Source organism: Tenrec ecaudatus, chromosome 5, assembly GCF_050624435.1.
Source record: "Tenrec ecaudatus isolate mTenEca1 chromosome 5, mTenEca1.hap1, whole genome shotgun sequence".
Taxonomy (NCBI): Eukaryota; Metazoa; Chordata; class Mammalia; order Afrosoricida; family Tenrecidae; genus Tenrec; species Tenrec ecaudatus.
Window position 1 is genome coordinate 40,076,748 of NC_134534.1, and position 17,973 is coordinate 40,094,720.

Here is a 17,973-nt window from a genome sequence, read left to right on the forward strand (position 1 = left end):
TCAACCAAGCTATCAGGGGAGTCTGAAAAACAGTGAGCATTATGATCTCAAAGACAGTAAATGATAAATAGTCCGCAACGGGTGATTCTCACCATTAAGCACATTAGAGAGATCCGTCTCCTTGACACCAAAGACAGGAATCTCTCCCTGTGGAGTGGACTGAAGTCCTTCATCCACCATCCTAGTGAGAAGCCACTGAACCGCCGGGAGCGTCTTTTGGCCGGGTTCAGCAGGAAGGGCTACACTTTAGATCGCAACGTGTCTGGGCACGTTATGGAAATTGATGGTGCCTATGAGCTGCCATGGACTCAATGGTGGTGAGATTGGTTTTTGGTTTTATGGTGCTTCCAACCAAGGAGTCCTGGTAGCATAGTGGATTATGTGTTGGCCTGCTAACCCCAAGGTCAGCAGTTTGAACTTGCCAGCTGCTCCAAAGGAGAAAGATGGAGGTTTATGCTCCTGTAAAGATTTAATAAAGCCTCCAAAACCCACAGGGGCGGTGCTACCCTGTCCATAGGGTTGCTACGAGACAGAAGTGACCTGATGGCCATGAGTTTGGTCTGTTACTTTGCTGTTTCCCAGCTTCTCCCTCTAAAGACTATTCATAAACTTGAGGGTGGTTGCTTATGGTAAAGGACTGACATAAAAGGTGCCGCTTTTGTGACTCCTCCTTCCATCTTTTCATTTTTATTATTTGTTTAGGAACATAAAGCTCAGTTATCTATACTCTGGTTTAATCATAAATTAATGATGCTTGGAGAACCCACCAGCCACACTGCAGAAGGATGTAGCAGTCTGCTGCCATAAAGGTTTACAGCCTTTGGGCAGATCCCCTCGAGCCATAGTCCAGGGGCTCAAATGGCTTCGCTACTTGACAGAGGTTAGTGTAAACTTGGTTGTGGTGGATGGAGTTACTGTATAACATGATACCTGGTCAGATGACCTCTTCTTGACCCAACTTAAATTTGCTGTAGGTTCAAATATTTCTTGCTTGTTCCACAACAGAAATTTCCTCTCTGGCTTTTTTTTTTTTTTAATATTGCTGGTGGTCTTTTCTTTCTTGCTCTTTATTTTTATTTTTTATCTTTATATTAGTACTTTATTTTTTTTAGTACTTTATTCTTTCTGATTCATTTTGGTTTGTTTTTTATTGATTCTGTTAGGTTTCCCAGTTCATGAAGCACAGAAGGAGTGGATGCACAGAGACAGTAACTGATGCAGCGCTTTAAAGGGGGCATGAGTGGGTAGAGGGCAGTGAGGGGAGTTGGGGAGCAAATAATGAATGTGGGAGGGGGGTAGGAGCACTAGAATGGATTGTGATGATGTATCTACAACTCTTTAAAAGTGGCTTAACTATGGAATTGTATATGTGAATATTATATCAATAAAACTATTAAAATATTTTAATGTTTAAAAAAAGATTTACAGCCTGGAAACACTCAGAGCCAGTTCTACTCTGTCCTGTCAGGTTGAGATTCAAAAGAGTCACCTTAATGCATCGCGTTTGGTTTGGTTTCTGGTGTGTGCAGTGACTAGCCTACCACTGTAATATAATAAGGGGACACTAATTGGATTAGCTTTCATGTAGAATTTGGCTAAAATCCCATGAAGGTGAACCAAAATTGAAGCCACTGGCCGTTGTTTATTTTCATTTTTGGAAGTTTATGAGAAGCCCAGAGACTTGATGGGAAGCAGAAAGTCGTTCTCGAAGTTTGTGAACACTGTGGTGAGACCTCGCTAACGACTAACAGGCCGCCTGCCTGGATTCTGAATGTCTACCTCCATCCCAGGCTTCTGCCCTTACAACCGGTCCCTGCTTCCCAGCTGTTGTTCTTACCCCGTCGCAAACCCGGAGCATTCCATGGTATCCTGGGTCTTTGACCTGGGCTCTCAGCTGATTGCTCACTCTTGCGACTTCCCAAGTACTCTGGGCATCTCCTTTCTCCGGCCAGCCCCCTCCCAAGTCTGGCTCGGTGCTCCGTCTCCAAGCACGATGGAGAGGGGTCCCTTTTCAAGGGGACACACGTACCTGATGACGACTGTGCAGGCCCCTCAGCTTTCTCACAACTCTCCCCCCCTCCCCTCCAATCCGGCAGTAAGACAGCCCACTTCTTAGTCTTGTGAGTTTGATGGGGCCTAGAGACAGCTGGACGCCCGGGCTCTACGCCTAGATGGTGAGACCTCCCAGCTGGATCCCTCTCCTCCCGTGAATCCCAGCCAAACCTCCTCTCTCAGCCCCCTACACTGCACCTCTCCTTCCAGAGCCTGAGCCCAGGGCGCAGACCTCGTTGCCTACACCAACCTGGGCCTCGTCACTCTCTACACACATGGAATTCTGGAATAGGAGACAGGCTATGGGGTGATGGTATCGCTCTGGGAACGGCAGGGGTGGTGGTGACAAACAATTGACCCCAAACAGGGAAGGAGTTCTTTAGAGGCAGGAAAGAACCTGGTCCTGGTCTGTGTTGACTGTCGGCTCCATCCTGGTGATAAGCAACCCCAACTCTTTTCGCCCAGTGGTCTCCTACTTCCTGTAATTCCTGCCATGATCTGCTGGTGCTGTGCTCTGGGTACTACATGTCTTCACCTGTCCACCATGACTCAGAGGCATCTGTTCTTTGGCCCTTCTTATTAGTTAGTTTTTGAATGCATATTAGGCAATTGAGAAAATCCATGCCTTGGGTCAGGCACACCCAAGTTCTCAAAGTGACATCCTTGCTTTTGAACACTTTAAAACCAAAACAAACTCACTGCCATCCCGTGGATGCCAACTTAGAGTGATTCTATAGGACAGGACAGAACTGACCCTGTAGATTTTTTGAGACAGCAGCTCTTCAGAGGAGTAGAAGGCCTTATCTTCCTCTGGCAGAACCACTGGTGGTTTGGAACTGCTGACTTTGAGGAGAGAAGCCCAAAGCATAATCATAAAGAGCCCACCATCAGGGCTCCTTATAAGAGGCCTTTTAATACTTTATTCTGTGACCAAGCTGATGGATCTGGCTTAATATGTCACCTACCAGCTTCCAGCACAAACTTTCAGGAGGCAGGAGCCAGGTCCGGAATGTTTTGTGGTTGTTAGATGCCATCGGGTCAGACCCAGCTCCCAGGGGCCCACAGACAACAGAATGAAACACTGCCCGGTGCCCCCCTCACCATGGCTGTTGTGGTTTAGCCCATTGGTGCAACCCCTGGGTCAAGCCATCATCATGAGGGTCTTCCCTGAATTTTTTTATGCACCTTTAAACTGAGCCCAGGAATGCATTAAGGGAGTCCCTGGGCAGTACAAGATGAACACACTCAGTGGAAAGGTTGGAGGTTCAAGTCCATGCAGAGGCACTTTGGAAAGCAAACCTGGTTATCTACTTCTGAAAATCAGCCACAGAAAACCCTCTGGCATGCAGCCCTCCACTGGCACGTACGGGCTGCCGTGAATAGGAATCTACTTGCTAGCATTCGGTCTATGATTAATCAATTCTTCCCTAATTTCAAGCCTTTGAAAGAACTCACTCAGCATCTGGCAGTTTGCGAGGTGGTGCATGTGAATGACCTCCTCTAGTGGCTGAGTGAACGCTGCAAAGTAGGCAGGATCATCAACTATTCGTACAGGGAGGGAAACTGAGGTTTGCATCGCTGCCCAAGATCATTCAGCTCATGTACGAAAGCTGGGATTTGAAGTGATGTAGCTCTCGGGCAGCCCGAAGTCTGTGGCTTTGATAAACCAAAACCCAAATTAAACTTACTGCCCCTACGTGTTTCTGAGACTAAAACTGTTTATGGGGGAGGGGTAGAAACCCCCCTCTTTCTCACTCAAAGTTGCTGGTAGCTTCAAACTGCTGACCTTGGGGATCACAGGCCAATGAGTAACCACGATACCACAAAGGCTCCCTTGTGGCTTTGATGGGAAATACTTACACATCAGCTCGGCAACTATACCTCCCCAGCCCTACTACACCGCAGGCTGCTCTTTCATAGACAAGGGGGGTGAGTAAAGAGCAGTTCATTCACCCATTCACTCACTCACTTGTTGGCGCAATAATCAAACAGTGAGCATCAACTGCACGCCAGGTATGTGCCAGGCCTGGAGATCTCAACTACCCTGGCCTGGCTCCTGTCTCTGCTTGTATTTCTTCTTCCTCCAGGAGGGGGAAGCTCCTTCTTTGTCTGGAAGATGATGGGTAGCTTCTCCTTTGCGAAGGGTATGGTCTTACTCATTTCCACAGGCCATGAAAGGGGCCCCCAAAGGCTCCTGTGTGCTCAAAGTGCCCCCTTTTTGGTGAATTGAAGCTCTATTTTCTCAGGGATGTATGTTTCAGAGATGTCTCACTTATTCTAAATTCATATGAAACTTTACTCTTTAACAAAGCTGGGGGAACATATTGGGCCTTAGAACTAGTACTTTGGAAACTAACTTCTTTCAAGGAACTTCAATCAGTAATTCACAGTCCCTTAGGTGCGCTGTCTTTATACAGTATATATTTTAATTGTTTTGGAATCCTTTAGCAAGACTACTGATCCTCTTTACTTTATATACTTTTTTGGGTACCCATATACATTTTTATTTTTCCTTCTTATAATATGTTGTGATTAATTCTTTTTTTAATCATTTTATTGTGGGCTCGTACAATTCTTACCACAGTCCATTCATCCATCCATCCATTGTGTCAATGTGCTTAATTCTTGATGACATTTTAAAACCTTTTTTAATTATAAATTTCATCTGCTGCCATCAAGTCGATTCAGCTCATAGCAACCCGAGAGGACAGGGCAGAACTGCTTCTGCGGGTTTCTGAGACTGTAAGCATTGATGAGGGTAGAAATCCTGATACTTTCTCCATGGAGCCACCGGTGGTTTCAAACTGCTGACCTTTTGGTTAGCAGTCCAGCACCTCATCACTGTGCCACCAGGGCTCCTTATCAATCATGCTGGGGCTTTATACTGAGGAGCATCAACTTTGTATTCAACATTTTAAACTAATCGTCAGCCCCCTCAGGAATTTCACCCTCACCCTACTCATTGATTTCTCCTCTCCCTCTCCCGGACTTCGCTGTTCTGTGTCACCGAGTGAGCACCCCCCACAGTCTAGTCCACAGCTTTATCCTCCCTCCCGAGCCCTCCCGCCCCCTGGAACTCTCCAGTCTGCTCCCTTTAGTCGAAAGCCTTTATCTTGCTTTTTTTTTTTTTTTTTAACTTTAAAGACTTTCCGATATTGGGAGCTCCAATTGACTTTGGCATTGACACATGCAGTAGAAATAAAATATAACTAAATAGTGTAATAATACTTTAAGTTTCCAAAGGAGCAGTTCTCTGGAAACCTCCCTCCACCTCCTTCTCCCTCCCCAGAAGCCACCACATGCAACCCAGCTCAGCAATTTTCCTGCTCCTGTGGGAAGCTGGAGCTAAGTCCACAAGCCACAAAGCTTCCATGAAGTTATTTCTTAAACCCTATTAAGGTTGATCGGCACAGCCGGCTGAGTCACCAGGAAGTCAGGTGGTCTGGTTGCCAGCACACTCGTTCAGCAGATGCCGAAAAATCACCCAGCTACAGATACAACACACCTTCATCCACTCCCTGGGAGGGGGACTTTGAGACACAGTGGGCCGGAGCCCATGCCCTCCAGTTTAAGACAGGTTCAGAAAGGCCTGTGCAAGGAGGAACAGGAGCAGAAGGTATTAGACCCCCTACCACCTAATCATAGCAGGAGCCCTGGTGGCACGGTTGGTTATGTGTTGAGCTGCTCACTGCAAGGTCAGCAGTTCGGAAACACCAGCCTCTCTGGTGGGGGGGACGAAGTCTCTCTACGCCCAGAAGGAGTTTCAGTCTCAGAAACCCCACAGGTGTAGTTCCTCCTTGTCCTCTAAGGTCCCTACGAGTCAGAATTGAGTTGAGGGCAGTGAATCTGAATGGATGTAATCAAACATTTATCTCTGTGTAATCCCTGGGTGGTGTGAACAATTGACTGCTAACTGAAAGGTTGGAGGTTCTAACCCACCTACAGGCATCTTGAAAGAAGATCCTGAGGATTGGCTTCCAGAAGGCCGCGGTCGCAGAAAACCCTAAGGAAAGTGGTTGGCCTCCGAGGCACACGGACTGTCGTGAGGCGCTGGGACTTGATGGCAGCAAGGTTGAGTCCAAGCTCGCGTGATGTCCAAAGTCACAGCCCCCGTATGAACAGCATCCCTTTTTTTCTTTTCGGTTTTATATCACTTACTTGTGCATGTTTTTCCATCCGGGTTAAGGGCAAATCCCTCATGGCACCGGCAAACGTAGGAGTCATCAGCATTCACACACTCGTGTTCACATCCACGGTTTTCCGAGGCGCAGTAGTCCACAGCTGTGGGGAGTAACACGCATTCCGGGCTGAATCATACATGTAAATAAGATATAGCCAGTTACTATGACCTTTCCAGCCCCAATTCCTTCGTGGTGGTTTTTAACTCGGGGTTCTCTGTCTGTGTCTAGGGTCCCAATGTCTTTAACAGTTTTACTGACTCTTCAGCCCACAAGCCACAAAACTGTCACTCAATTCAGTAAGTCGACCGTATTTAGAAAAATTGCACAATCATTACCACGGTCAAGTCTAGAACACTTTCTTCTTCCTTGTGTTCACTGTTCATCGTGTGATGATTATGTTTTAATTGTGGCAAACATATTCTCCAATCAACAATTCCTATATATATAATTGTATAATTCTTTGTCATTGATTATACTCTTTATGTTGTACAACTGTTTTTGACAGTCTTTTCTAAATTATTTCGCCACCATTAACATAAACTCCATGTCCCCTAAGCAAAAACTCTTCCTTCTGTACCTATGGTAACCACCGGTCAGTTTGGTTTCTTTTTTCTTTTTTTCCTTTTTAAAGTGGTTTTCCTGCTATAGTATTCGCACATCACACACTTGCATGGTTAAATCGCTTTTTAAAAGGGTTGCATATACATGATCACATCAGTTCTAGTGCTCCCTCCCCGCTATGATTCCACTTTGGATGGAGTTCTCAGGATTAAGGGAAGGTTAAATTCTGACCTTAGCAGAGGGTGTGAACAAGTCACATCTTTTGTTCCATTGGGGCCATGGTTAAGACTACTTTAGTGGAGTGTGAGACTTCAGGCATCATCTTTCATTTTCCTAGGGGGCATGGTCGACTAAAAGACAGACCACACTGCCTTCAAAGCCATTCCTCAGTATATAAGAGCCACCAGAGACACGGAAGAATGGCAGGACTGTTTGGGGTGCATTTCCAAGGTCCCCGTCTGAAGTGGTGGAAGATGCCCCCATTAGATGCACCAGACTGTGGCACGGAGACCCAGACAGAGGAGCAGCACTGAGATGATGGGGTACCTTCTTCTCATCTGGACCAAGACTCTGGAAATGTGGGACAGAGTGACAAGAGGGCCAATGTCCTGGCTCATGGAGGCAAAGGCCAATAGACCATGTGACTAGAGACTTTGACCTGACAGACTTAGCTGCTGGCTGAGGAGAGGTGTGGCTGTGGACCAGGGATTGTATCTTTATGGTTACTACTCCTGACTGTGGTAACCTATTAATTTCCCTAATAAACTCCCTTACTCTTGAATATTATCTGTAAATCTGGTGTGGTCCTTCCAATGAATTATCAAATCCAGCACAGAAATAGAGTGCTGTGGGAGGAATGGTTGGTGTCAGACTAGGTAAAGAAGGCTGGAACATGCAGGCGTGTCTGATCCCTGCCTTGTGGTGACAGAGGGGGTCAGACACGGCCACCTCTCCAGCCATTCACCACAGTAAACAGATGGCAAGGGAACGGCAGGGTGGGAGCATGCTTACATCAAAGGTAAATGTGGGGTGATATTCTTGCCCAATGACAGGTGTGGGGAAATAACTAGAACACAAAGCCTCTTCTCTTAAAGGAGAAAAAAAATCAGGAGTCTAGATCAGGTCATTTGCATCAAAAGATAAGCTGAAAAGCATCCGAACAATTAAATGTAAATCAAAACCACCACAGGGCACATTTCACGTATCACATTGGCAAGAATAACCAAAAAATCCGAACTCACTGCTCGATTCCAACTCCTAATCGACATTATAGTGCAAGGTAAAACTGCCCCTGTGGGTTTCAGAGACTCTTTTATGGGAGTAGAAAGTCTCATCTTTCTCCCTCAGAGAGGCTGGTGGTTTTGAACTGCTGACCTTGCAGTTAGCAGACTGGTAGTTAGGGATTATGTCAATTAGACCCTCCTGGCTAGGGGTGGAGTTAAACCTGCCCATAAAGTCACAGTCTAATGACACCTCTTGATGTCATAGGCCTTTTGTGTGGAAGTGAAGGGCGCTGGGGACCGTCTCTCTGTGTTAACTTTGCCTTCCTACCTGCTGGCACTCTCTGGCCTCGAGGGTTGGTCCCATGGGATTGTGTGAGTCTGAAGAGGGATTTACCGGCTAGCAGCAGACTTAAGGACTTGAGTTGGACTGGGCTGGGATGCCTTCTTGGTATAAAATTACTTCTTGATATAAAGCTCGATGCTATACATAGATGAGTGTCAGTGGATTTGTTTCCCTGGACACCTAGACAGCCTGGCCTGACACACTGCCCAGTGCATAACCCACTGCAGGGCTCGGAGAGGAGGGCACGCAAGGCTGGCAGGACAGCGTGGAGACAGAGAATGACCTCTGGGAGGGCACTTTTTGGACAACTTTCTTCCTGGAAAGATGACCCAAAGAAATAATTTTTTAAAGGAGAAAAAACGTGTGCATAATAAGCTATTTATCGAACATTAATTGAAGTGGCAAAAACAATTTGGAAAATAAATGAAGTTAGTCATAGAGTCTTTCAGAGTGGCTGGAGCAGAGAGAGAGATGGGTTCCAAGAACGGGTCCAGAGAAAGCGGGTTATGATGGGTCACCGCAAGGAGCCCGGTGGCAGAGCGGTGATGTGTTGGGCTGCCATCCACAAGGGCAACAGTTTGAAACCCACCAGTCTCTCTGAGGGAGGAAGATGAGGCTTTCTACTCCCATAATGATGTAACAGTTTGGAAACCCCCAGGCGCAGTTCTCCTTTGTCCAGAGGGTCACGATGAATCAGTGAGTTTGGTTTTGAGAGAGAGTCCATTGGAGTGCCTGATGACATCATTATGTTCAGTTTCCAAGTGGAAGGATGGCGGTTCAAGTCCACCTAGAGGTGCCTCATTAGAGAGGCCTGAGATGAAATGCTTCTGAAAGAGTAGCCACTGACAACCCCATAGAGTTCTGATCAGACTCGCGTGGGGTCACCAGGAGGCAGAGCGAACTCCCTGGCAACTGGCAAGCCAGGACATTCTACTCTGACATTCTTGGCTGCGTGTGCTGAGTTCTCAGCATAATTCCCTGAGTTGCAAAATTGTAGGCGTAAAAAGGGAGCCCAAGGTGAGGAGACTGATGCCATCTGTGACTGTAACCTAGCAATGCCTCTACCGCTTTGAGGTCTCTCTACTTCAATGAAACCTTGGTGGTCTGCGCCTGCAATGGCCACGCTCTGCTTCACACATGGAAAGAGTCAGCTCCTAGACTTCGTTCTTCACCACCTCCCGCCCCTGATCACAGAGGCTAAGATCTCAGGGTTGAAAGTCAACCTTGTCACACTTGGTCATTGCCCAGCTGGTGAGAAATCCTGTGAGCTGTCTCACAGGATAAATGATACCCTTTGGTGCAAGATAGTACAACTGAGGCTGCCCCATTTTAGAATCCAAGGTTTCCTGAACAGGGGCCAGGTTGCAAGGAATATTAAGCAGAAATAGGGCGCTCTCAAAACATTTGGATGTTAATGTTTTTTATAATGGTAATGTAATAAAAATCAAATTTGTTCAGAGAAATGAGAGGATCAATTTACTTTCTGAGCTCAAAGTCCCTTATGACCCATTGCCATCGAGCCAGTTTGATTCAAAGCGGCCCCATAAGACAGAGCAGAACTGCCCCATCGGGCTTCCAAGGCTGTCCTCTTTACAGCAGCACACTGCCACATCTCCCCACCCCCCGCAGAGCGGCTGGTGGGTTTGAACCTCTGACCTTCCACTTAGCAGCTGGGTATGTGAGCACTGCTCTGCCAGGGCTCCTTGAGCACGTATGAGACACATGAATAAAGCCAGACTCACAGAGCTCCTCCTCCTGAAGCAGGGTTGGATTTCTTGCATCAAAACTAATAGGAAAATGTAAAGATATATAAATAAATAAAAACAAGAACCCCAAGCTAAAAATCAAGACAGTTGAAGTAAAAATTAAGATGAAAGAGAAGGTCACAGCTCTTAAAACCCTCCAGAATCCTTACCCATCAGCCCTCAACCCTGGGCAGAGTGGCTGGAAGAACAGAGAAAGTAAAAGTGAAGCTGTCTGGGGTTCTTTTTTTGTAACATACAAGCTAGATTTTTTTTTAAAGCATGCATTGGAAAGATCACTGATCTTGGTAACCTTAAGGAAAAAATCCAATGCTCAACATCTGGGGTCGGGTGGGGAGATGCTGCTGCCAATCTGAGGAGTTGGCTGGTGAATTGACAAATCTGACTTCTCTGTACAACAGTGGATCCCCTCATCCCTTGTCCCCACCTTCAAGGTCAACCATCCTGTCCCACTCAGGGCAACTGATCAAGGGGCCGATGGGAGGGTGGTTGAAGACGGCAGCGATGCCAGGCTAAGTCTTCATGCTATGAGTCATTCAGGATACATACCAGAATCAGGGTTTAAAAGTATACCATAACTTGAAATATTAATAAATGTAAAGGTTCATAAATCAAAAACCAAATTCACTGCTAGGAGTAGAAAACCCTCTCTTTTCCCCGTGGAGTTGCTGGTGGTTTCGAACTGCTGCCCTTGAAGTTAGCTGCCCAATGCAAAACCACTATGCCACCACGGCTCCTGCAAGGGTTCATAAAATGACACCCCTCCCCGAAATCATAAGGGATTTAGAAATGCTATTTAATTAATGCTTATTAGTTTCCGAATGGGTATCAGAAGGAGCCCTGGCTTTGTGTTGGGCTGCTAATCACAAGTCTGAAGTTTGAAGCCAGTAGATGTCTGTGGAAGAAAGAGGAGGCTTTCTGCTCCTGTAGAGAGTCAGTCTCAGAACCCCACAGGGGCAGCTCTGCCCATCCCATAGGGCTGCTATGAATATAACTGACCAATGGCAGGGAGTTTGTTTGGAGCTAGTATGTATCAGACGGCAATGACAGTAATTATATGAACAAACAGGGACCAGCACTGTTCGATACATTTGGCCGAGGTCTTGGGTGGTGTAAATGGTCAATATGCTCAGCTTCTAAATGAAAGGTAGCAGGTTTATGTCCACCAATGCACCTCAGAAGAAAGGCCTGGCAATCTACTTCTGACAAATCAGCCATTGAGAACCCTCAGAGGGTCCGGTGCTACTCTACCACCCATGGGGTTTACTATAGGAGTTGAAGCCATAGCAACTGCTTCGTCTTTGCATTTAAAGCATTTTACACATTTTAATCCATTTACTCCTCATAAACCCCTTTAGTAGTTATGGATTGAAGTACAGCCACTCCCTCCCTAAAATATGTGCTGTAAATCCTAACCCTAATCCTCTGCCTGTGGCTATACTCCTATTTGGCACTGGGCTGTGTTTGTTAGGTTAGTGAGGCAGAGCTAGCATAGGGTGTATCTAGCGTTAATCTCTTTTAAGATACCAAAGTGATTAAACAAGCAAGGAAAGCAGAGGAGAGAAGAGAAATGCCAAGTTCCACCCCCATCACCCAGGACCAGAAGCTTGAGAGAGACAAAGATCTTCCTCCGGAGCAGATGGAGAAGAAATGCCTTCCCCTAGAACGGGCAGCCCGAACTCGCCCTTCTACCCTGCTAAGCCATGAGAAAATCCACCTGTTTGTTACAGACCCCACTTCTGGTATGTCTGCTACAGTAGCAGGAGACAACCCCGACAAACACACACCCACTACCAGCAGCTCCACATGGCATTGCTTGTGAGGGTCTCTCAGACTGTAAAGCTTTAGGGGAGCAAAGATCTCATCTTTCTTCCATGAAGTGGCTGGTGGGTTTGAACTGCCAACCTTGGGTGAGCAGCCCACACCTCGCCCATAACACCACCAGAACTCCTTGGATAACCCAAGGCAATTCAAACCAAACTCATTGCCGTCAAGTTGATGCTGACTCAGAGCAAGCCTATAGGACAGGGTAGAACGGCCTCTGAGTTTCCAAGACGGTAACTCTTTACAGGAGAAGAAAGCCCCACCTTTCACCAGCAGAGCGGCTGGTGGCTTAGAACCCTTGACCTTGTGGATCACAGTCAAACTTGACTTTGTACTTGAAAAACTATAATCAAGGGGAAATCACTAACATAGCAGGAAAGTTTGAGGTTGTCATCAGTCACTCAACCTCAATGACTTTGGGGAAACATATCTCACACCCAGCGTCTATGATCTGACTGGGCAGAGAAGATGCCAACAGGCCCAAATGACCCAGATATGCAAGGCAGTCCTTAAACAGCAGTTGAGAAAGGAAGCAGCAAATTCAGCCTCAAGCACATAGATAAGTGATCCTTGAAGACAGCACAGCTTGGGATGAAAAATTAACGTAGCGTTACGGGCAATTGCTGGATTACAGAGACTGGGACTGAATTAAAGTGAAAGGAAGACAGTTAGTAGGTGGCCTGCTCTTGATCACCTGACGTGGGGAGGAAGGTACTACAAAGTGTGAAATGAACAGTTAGGGACATAGGACCCTGGCATTTGAATTTAAGGCTCCGAGAACTCAAAAGGGTGCGAAGTCTCAAGTCAAGGGCTAAGAATGGAATGCAGGCCACAGCCCTCGTCCTGGGATGAGCGGTGAAAGGGAACCGGGCGGGGGCAGTGTTGAGGCTGCAGTCTCCCTGCCTCACATCCCCGGTAGCCAGACAGGGTCCATGTCTGCCAAACGCCTTTCAAGCAATGTTTCAATGTGCTGACCTTGTTTCTCGCCACTCACTCCACCCCCGGAAATCTTCCCTTTACCCCACTGCTTCGGAGCATTATCTGTGGCCTCCTGGCCAGCTCTGTGCCCCTAAAGCCTAGCTGAGGGACAGGCAGAGAGGACTGAAATGTTTGCGGAGGTGAATCGACCTAGTTTGATGATGAGAACGATGCAATGATGAGAATGACAATAAGGATGCTTAGTACCTAGACTGTCTTATGTAACCCCTCAAGCAACGCGCTGAGAGACATCGTGTCACCACACAGCACAGATGAGACAACCGAAGCTACTCATCGGCGAGAGCATCAATGAGACGATGCAAGTTTCCGGGTGGGCTTGACAAAGTAGGGGGTGCCACCCACGCCTTAGGAACTTGCTGTTGGAGGATCGCCATGATCTGTCACCGAAGAAAGTAAAGCAAGGCCCACCCCCACTCTCGGACTTCTGGCTCCCGTCATGCAGTGTAAAGTCCCCCACGTGGTTTGCACTCGGCTGATTGCCAGTTGGTGACTGACGTGCCAAACAGAGACACTTGCACTTGAAGCCATTGTTGCTTTTCTCGGGCCACGGTGTCTCCGGACTGCAGGCTGGGCTCTTACCCCTGGGGTCCCTGGACTCTCTCCCGGGCTTGCAGACGCAGTTCCCAGGAGGAAGGCGCCCCGCGTCTCTGAGGGACCTCAGTAACCTGTCCACCACCAGGGGAAGTTCAGGTAGACCCCATGGGCTGTACGGAAGCCAGGCCATCTGAAACCTACCCTCCATAGCAGACGGAAATCTACCCAGTCCTTTGCAAGCTATGGTATTCATGCTGATGACCATAAATCGGCTTTCTGCTGACCATGCAGGTTGACAAGAGGCTGACCCTAGCCATAAATGACATCTTGAAAGGTTGAAATTGGGCTACGAGGCCAACGAGCTGAGCACTTGCTGAAACCTAGAGGGAATGAATGCTATGCCAGGGAGGCCTACTGCCCCTCCCCACCCTCCCTCTTCCTCCGTCCTCCAGGCGGGAGGGAATACTCACCCGCACACCTCTTCCCGTCCTCAGCCAGGGTGTAGCCACTGTAGCACTGGCAGACGAAGGAGCCGGGCACATTGACGCAGAGCTGCTCACAGGCGTGGTCCTCCACCGCGCACAGATCCTGGACTGAGACAAGGGTGGCCCGTCAGCACACAGCCCAGAAGAAGATGGAGCCCAGAACCACGCCCACTGCCACCACGGGGCGACATCAACTCATGGTGACGCTGCAGGGCTGCCCCTGAAGGGTTTCTGAAACCGTGACTTTTTACCGGAGTAGAAAGCCTCATCGTGCTCCCTCAGGGCAGCTGGTGAGTTTGAACCGCTGACTGCTCAGTGGGCAGCCATGGTGCTTTCAAGCGACTCTCCCCCAAAGCTCACCAAACGCACCAGCACTGGCTCAGTTCCGACGCACAGCGACCGTGTGGGACAGAGGAGAGCTGCCTCTGTGCATCTGCAGGAGTACATCCTTGTGGGAGGAGAAAGCTTCAACCTCTCGGAGTCAAAGCATAATCCCCGATGCCTCCATGGCTCCCGATGCGCCTCTATAGTATTTACTGAAATGATGCTGACATGCATAATTGCCAAAAGGTGGGTGGGAACAAACCAAATGCCCATCAACAGATGGACAGATAAGCAAAAACGGTCCCTCCATAAACGAGGTGCTGTAGCGTCGGCTTGGACTCATGGAAACCTTATGTGCACCATGGGGCTTTCAGTGGCTGGTTTTTCGCAAGTAGATCAATGGGACTTTCTTGCAAGGTGCCTCCGGGGGGCCTCAAACCAGCAACCTCTGATTAGCAGCCAAGTGTGTTAACTGATGGCACCGCCCAGCGTTCATACAATTATTGAATTATAGAGGGAAATAGAGTTCTGATACATGCTAGAGAGGGGGATGAACCTGGAAAACATCACATGAAGTGCAATCATCCAGACATAGAAGGAGAAATATCGTCTTATTCCACTCATGGGAGATTTCTAGAGTAGGCTAGTGCATAGTCAGAAAGTGGGTCCCAGGAGCTGGGGAAGAGTGGACAGGAGAATTATCGATTAAGGAGTCCTGCTTGGGGTGATAAAAACTTTTGGAAGTAGAAGTGGTGATGACATAATGGTGACACGTTGGGCTGCTAACCACAAGGTCAGCAGTTTGAAACCACCAGCCACTCCTCAGGAGAAAGACTGGGTTTCTACTCCCATAAAGACTGTCAGTCTTGGAAACTCACCGAGACAGTTCTACCCTGGTCTATAGGATCATTATGAGTCAGTATTGAGTTGTCAGTGAGAGTTAATATAATCAATGTCACTTAATTGTACACTTAAAGATGGTTTCAATGGCAAATTGTATGTTATACATATATTTGTCACCATTTAAAAAATCACTCTTGGAAAACATTGCAAGTATCAGTATATGACCATAGTAGAAACGTAGGAAGCAGAGAAACACAGGAAAACAACAATAACAAAATCCACTACACATCAGTAAGCCCCACCCCACCCAGAGGTCAGCACTGCTCTCATCTGGGCGAGGCGTCCTTCTAGATGAGCATCTATGTAGACACAAAAACCATATTTTCCAAATTTAGAACTATTCACATCTAGTAAATAAATTCAATACTTGTCCGTCAACATTCGTTTGCATTTTCTTGTGTCCAAGAAAGTCCACTGGCATTCTTAGGCTGGCTGCTGAGAACGGTAAATGATCCTGAACAGGCAGTGGGACCTGTCTGCATGAGGACTATGCCTGCCCTTGGGGAACACCGAGAGCCCCGCGATGGCACTCTCGCTGATGTACATGGAGACAATCTGGACTGGCTTTGACGGGTTTCAGATGAAGAAGCTGAAGGAGGACGCAGGTAAAAGACCCCAAGCTCCACCAGAGTCACGGCAGGTCAACGGCGAGCTCCTAATTCTACTGCCTGCATCACTCCCTTCAGTCATCCACCTACGAGAGGGTCTTTGAAAATCCTCCTTGCTCTCTGGCCTTTCCTCTCAATAATAAATGGGGAAACAGAGGAGCCCATGGGGGCTCAGTGATGAGGATTACTGCCCACCCACAGAGGGCTGAGCCTGGTCATTTGCTCCAGGGAAGCACAGGAATGCACCCCCTCCCATGCAGAGGATGGAAAAAATCTATTTCAATCGATTACTGAGCTGGTCCTTGCATAAGGATGTGGTGATGCTGTTTATCACCCAGGAGAATTGCCGGACTGGATCCTGTGGACCAGCACTGGTCCTCCATGAACTGTTACCTGTTACATGGCAGAACATCAGCCAGCATTCAAGTGGTCAACTATATTCAACCCGAACTCACTGCCATCAAGTCCATGCCAACTCACAGTGACCTTATAGGACAGAGTAGAACTGCCCAGAGAATTTCTGAGACTGACACTCTTTATGGGAGTAGAAAACCCTATTGTGCTCCTGTGTTGGGGCTAGTGGTTTTGAACTATGAACCTTATGGTTGGTTAGCAGGCCAATGCGTAACCACTACACCAAATGAGCTCCTTCAGAGAATTTTCTGAGATGAAAAGCATTCACTATGACAGTTGTGCTAAATACATAATTAACAGAGTGCTGGCTGAAGGCTGAATCCCTGGAGACAATGACTAAATTGAATCACATTGATCTTTGGGTGTCACAGTTCGTTGTGTTCTTTAAAAAATATAAATAAAATATAGCATTATAAGAAGTTATATAAATATAGCATTATATAAATAGCATCTTATAGAGCTATATAAATATAGCATTCGAAGAAGGTAAAAGTTAATTTTACTCAGTACTTCCTTAATGAGTATTAAACTATTTTAAAATAGTATCAAACAATTATTAATAGTATTAAATGCATATTTAACTATTATTTTTAAATGGTTAAAATATTTTTCTAATATAAATCTTTATACTATACTATTTTTTTAATTGTTTAGGTCAAAGATTCAACAAATAAGGATTCTGGTTTTAAAATGCTCACAGAAGGAGTTTTGTACTCAAATGAGTAAAGTGGATTTAAAAATCAGAGATGCAAATTCCTTTCCCTCTTATCGTATACATATAGCTTAGATTTTCAACTGATGTTCCCAGTGGATTGAGGAGAAAGAAACATGCCAATAAGTGGAACAACTTTTTTTTTTAAAAAACCTACCACTGTCTGACTCAGCGCAACTTTGTCGGGCCCAGTAGAGCGGCCTGATAGTTCCCTGAGTTATAATCTTTCTATAAGCACAGCGCCACATCTGTGTCCAGCAGAACAGCCGGTGGCTTTGGATCAACATGACCTTGTGGTTAGCAGGGGAGTGCTTTAACCCCTGCACCACCAGCGGGTTCATGGAACTTTAGCTGACGCCCCAAACCTTTGTAGACGATTAGAGAACGACGAAGCCTACCGTTAGTTACAAATCCAAGCAGCGATCTAAGAAACAGCGGATGTCTCCTGTAGGACAGGGTAGAACTTTCCCTGTGGGTTTCCGAGACTGTCACTCTTTACCGAAGCCGAAAGCCTCATCTTTCTCGCAGATTTATAGGACATTCATTCCATTACTCAATAAACTGATATGGAGTGCCTGTTATGCCCTAGGTACAGCTAGGCCCTGGGGGTATGGCCACGCGGAAGCCAAAGGGGTTGCCGCTGTTCCAGCGCGTGTATCCTACGCGGAGTTAGTAATGTGAGGCTCCAGGAAGAGAACTGGTGGCTGAAAGACTGGAACAAAGGCCCGAGGAATGGCAGACCAAGTCAGAGGCAACTTAAACCATCAAAATTGCTCTTTAGATGAGTTGACTCTGACTCCTGGCAACAGCACGAAGCATTGCCTGGTCCTGTGACATCTCCAGGGTCATTGGTGGATTTGAGTGCACTATTGGGGTCCCCTGGTCATCTGAGAGGCTTCCGGCACTATCTGAGATACTGTTCTGTGTGACCCATAAGGTGTTCACGCCCTCCAGCCTCACGGCCACAGGCACGCCCTCCACCTCAACATGACAAACTCGCAATCCGGTGGTAGAAACCACTAAAGCAAGGTCGGACATGATGACCCC

General features: G+C 47.1%; 1 protein-coding gene across 1 annotated transcript in view; it reads right to left on the reverse strand.

Annotated features, from left to right (window-relative positions):
* MATN2 (matrilin 2) overlaps window positions 1-17,973 on the reverse strand; it is a 202,330-nt gene that overhangs the window by 69,675 nt on the left and 114,682 nt on the right. Inside the window, exons 5-6 of the mRNA XM_075549452.1 lie at window positions 13,951-14,073; window positions 6,211-6,333 (exon numbers count right to left, since the gene is read on the reverse strand). Of these exons, the coding sequence (XP_075405567.1) occupies window positions 6,211-6,333; window positions 13,951-14,073 (246 nt within the window). The remainder of the gene's footprint in view (window positions 1-6,210; window positions 6,334-13,950; window positions 14,074-17,973) is intronic.